This window comes from Rhagoletis zephyria, unplaced genomic scaffold (genome assembly GCF_001687245.7).
Source record: "Rhagoletis zephyria isolate East Lansing unplaced genomic scaffold, Rhagoletis_zephyria_1.1 Rzeph_scaffold_02868, whole genome shotgun sequence".
Taxonomy (NCBI): domain Eukaryota; kingdom Metazoa; phylum Arthropoda; class Insecta; order Diptera; family Tephritidae; genus Rhagoletis; species Rhagoletis zephyria.
This window is the reverse complement of record NW_016159952.1, coordinates 33630-35859: the sequence shown is the minus strand read 5'-3', so window position 1 is coordinate 35859 and position 2230 is coordinate 33630. Positions and strand designations below refer to the sequence as shown.

The following is a 2230-nucleotide window of genomic DNA, read 5'->3' as shown; positions in this document are numbered from 1 at the left end:
AGCAAACGTTTTAGTGTACTCCATTGCTTTGCAATTAAGGCTGCTGTAGTTTTCTGCAATCTCTGCGGGATTGATTAGTTAACTTGCTAATGGAGGCTGCGTGGAGCAGAAACAAAATCATTGTGAGGAAATGCTTATAATATAATAATAAAGAAACATTTCGGGAACGGCTTTGCCGTGCCCTATGTACACAAAATGCAGCGATTCGTCCCAGCACTACACTTGCATCTACGCTTCTTGCATCTTGACGGCTGTCGCAAATTAACACACAGCACTTCATTGTATTAGTCTTCAACTCAAAAATCACTCACAAATTGCAAATTAACACAATTTAAACTGATTTTTCACTTATAATTCAAATTTCTCTTTCGCTGGTTTGTAAACAAAGGTTTATTTACAAGTTACCACAACTGTCAAAATCGGCAAAACCAAAGTAGCGGTACCACTGACGGCGCCACCTTTGTTCGCTGCACCGTGCTGCAGCGATGTTGTTGTTGATACTGTGTATGAATGTATGGATACATGGGCGTCGCCAGGATCGAATTTAGGGGGGTAGGCCGACATATAAAAAAATCCCAAAATTTTCATCTTTACACATCCATGTTTCTGGCATGCGGGGGACGATATGTACTTGCCAATTTGTTTTATGAGGTGGGTTTTGTCAAAGGCTGAGGTGAACTCAGCCGATCCAGAGTCCGGCGGAGGTCCCACTAACCCCCACCAAATAAAACACACTATTTTAGTGTATTTACTTCGAACACACACACACACACGGCGCTACGACTAGAGTGCTAGCAACCTTATGTCCAAAGAGAGGGAGAGCGAGAGAGAGGTGACGTTCGTTGTGGTCGGGTCGGAGCGGATGATGGCGAGAGCGCTAGCAGCACGGCGGTTGCCTCTCGGGAGTAGCGCAGCAACGGTGAGATCGCTAGCGGCACGGCGGGTGGCTCTCGGCAACAGCGAGGCAACGCTTGAGCAACGGTGAGAGCGCTAGCAGCAGCGGAGCAACGGTTTAGCAGCGGCGGCGGCACAGCGGGTGAATGATATGCGGCAGCGGGTGACTTCTAACAGCAACTGGCCCTCGGCAACCGGTGGAGCGAAACGACCTAGCAAGACTAGCAAGACTCACTCCAGGCACTGCCATTCCCCTAGTCGCTCTCTACAAAAGTAGGGGCTGGAACGGGTCGGCAGTGTCGGAGGCTCAACCAGCCGGCGACCAATTAGGATACCTAAAAGGCGTGCAATCCTGGTCTCCGGCGGGTTGAGTCGTACTTGGTTTTGGCTTGGCCAATCGGTGACACATTGGCGCGCCCGCAGGCACACCAGCTGATCGACCGATTGGTTACGCCGAGCTTGGCTTGGCTGGCCGGCAAGACATTAGCGCGCAAGAACGCCACCCTGCTCATCGACCAGTCAAGTCAGCTACTCACCTAGCAAGACTGACCTGACTGCGCACTTGTTAAGCCTTTTATACCTGTTGCGCTGCATGCTTGTTGAGAATTCGTCGTGTGCCGTCCCGATTTATGCAGTGTGGTGAGCGAAGTTGTTGGTGAGTTATTCGGGCATGCTGCTGGTGTGCTGCTAGCAGTGCTTCACTTGGTGTAGTGTGTATGTACAATGGTGTGTCGCTGTATGTATGTCTGTATTTACATGTACGGTGGAGTATGTATGTACAATGTTGTATGTATGTGCGGTGCAGTATGTATGTACAATATTGTATATATGTACGATGCTGTATGTTATTGTATCGTAGCGGATATGCTACGTTACAGTCCCCCTCCCACTTCGGGGGACGGAAGGTTGCGGCGTTCTAGAGCTACGGTGGCTCAGCCGGTGTGTGTGCGTCCCGTTTGTGTTGTTACTTTATTTAAAAAGAGAATTTTACATGGCATGCTATTACTAAGCTATCTATATGTGTATTTATATGTGTACATGTATATGAATAAGTATATATATAAAAACGATTGAAAACTTATTATTATTATTCTTTTACAGAAGTTCCTATTATACTTTCTTATTTCGCTTTTACGTACGGATACAAGTATACACTAATTACAATACTTTTATGCAAACGGAATTAAATAATTACAAACTTAAACAGGTTTTTGAAAAAGCAAAACAAAAGCTAAATAAGGTCTCTCGGTTGAGGACGGCGGGGTGTGTTCCTGGGCGGCTCACTTGGTCGGTGTTTGGCGCTATGTCTTCGTTTTCGGGCTCTTCGCTGGCATCT

General features: G+C 47.0%; 1 protein-coding gene across 2 annotated transcripts in view; it reads right to left on the bottom strand.

Annotated features, from left to right (window-relative positions):
• Positions 1-2014: 2014 nt before the first annotated feature.
• LOC108367936 (uncharacterized) overlaps positions 2015-2230 on the bottom strand; it is a 2541-nt gene continuing 2325 nt past the window's right edge. The window contains exon 2 of one of the 2 annotated variants that reach the window (XM_017622651.1): positions 2015-2220. In XM_017622651.1, the coding sequence (XP_017478140.1) occupies positions 2126-2220 (95 nt within the window). In that variant the 3' untranslated portion in view covers positions 2015-2125. The other variant, XM_017622650.1, reaches the window with a different exon arrangement.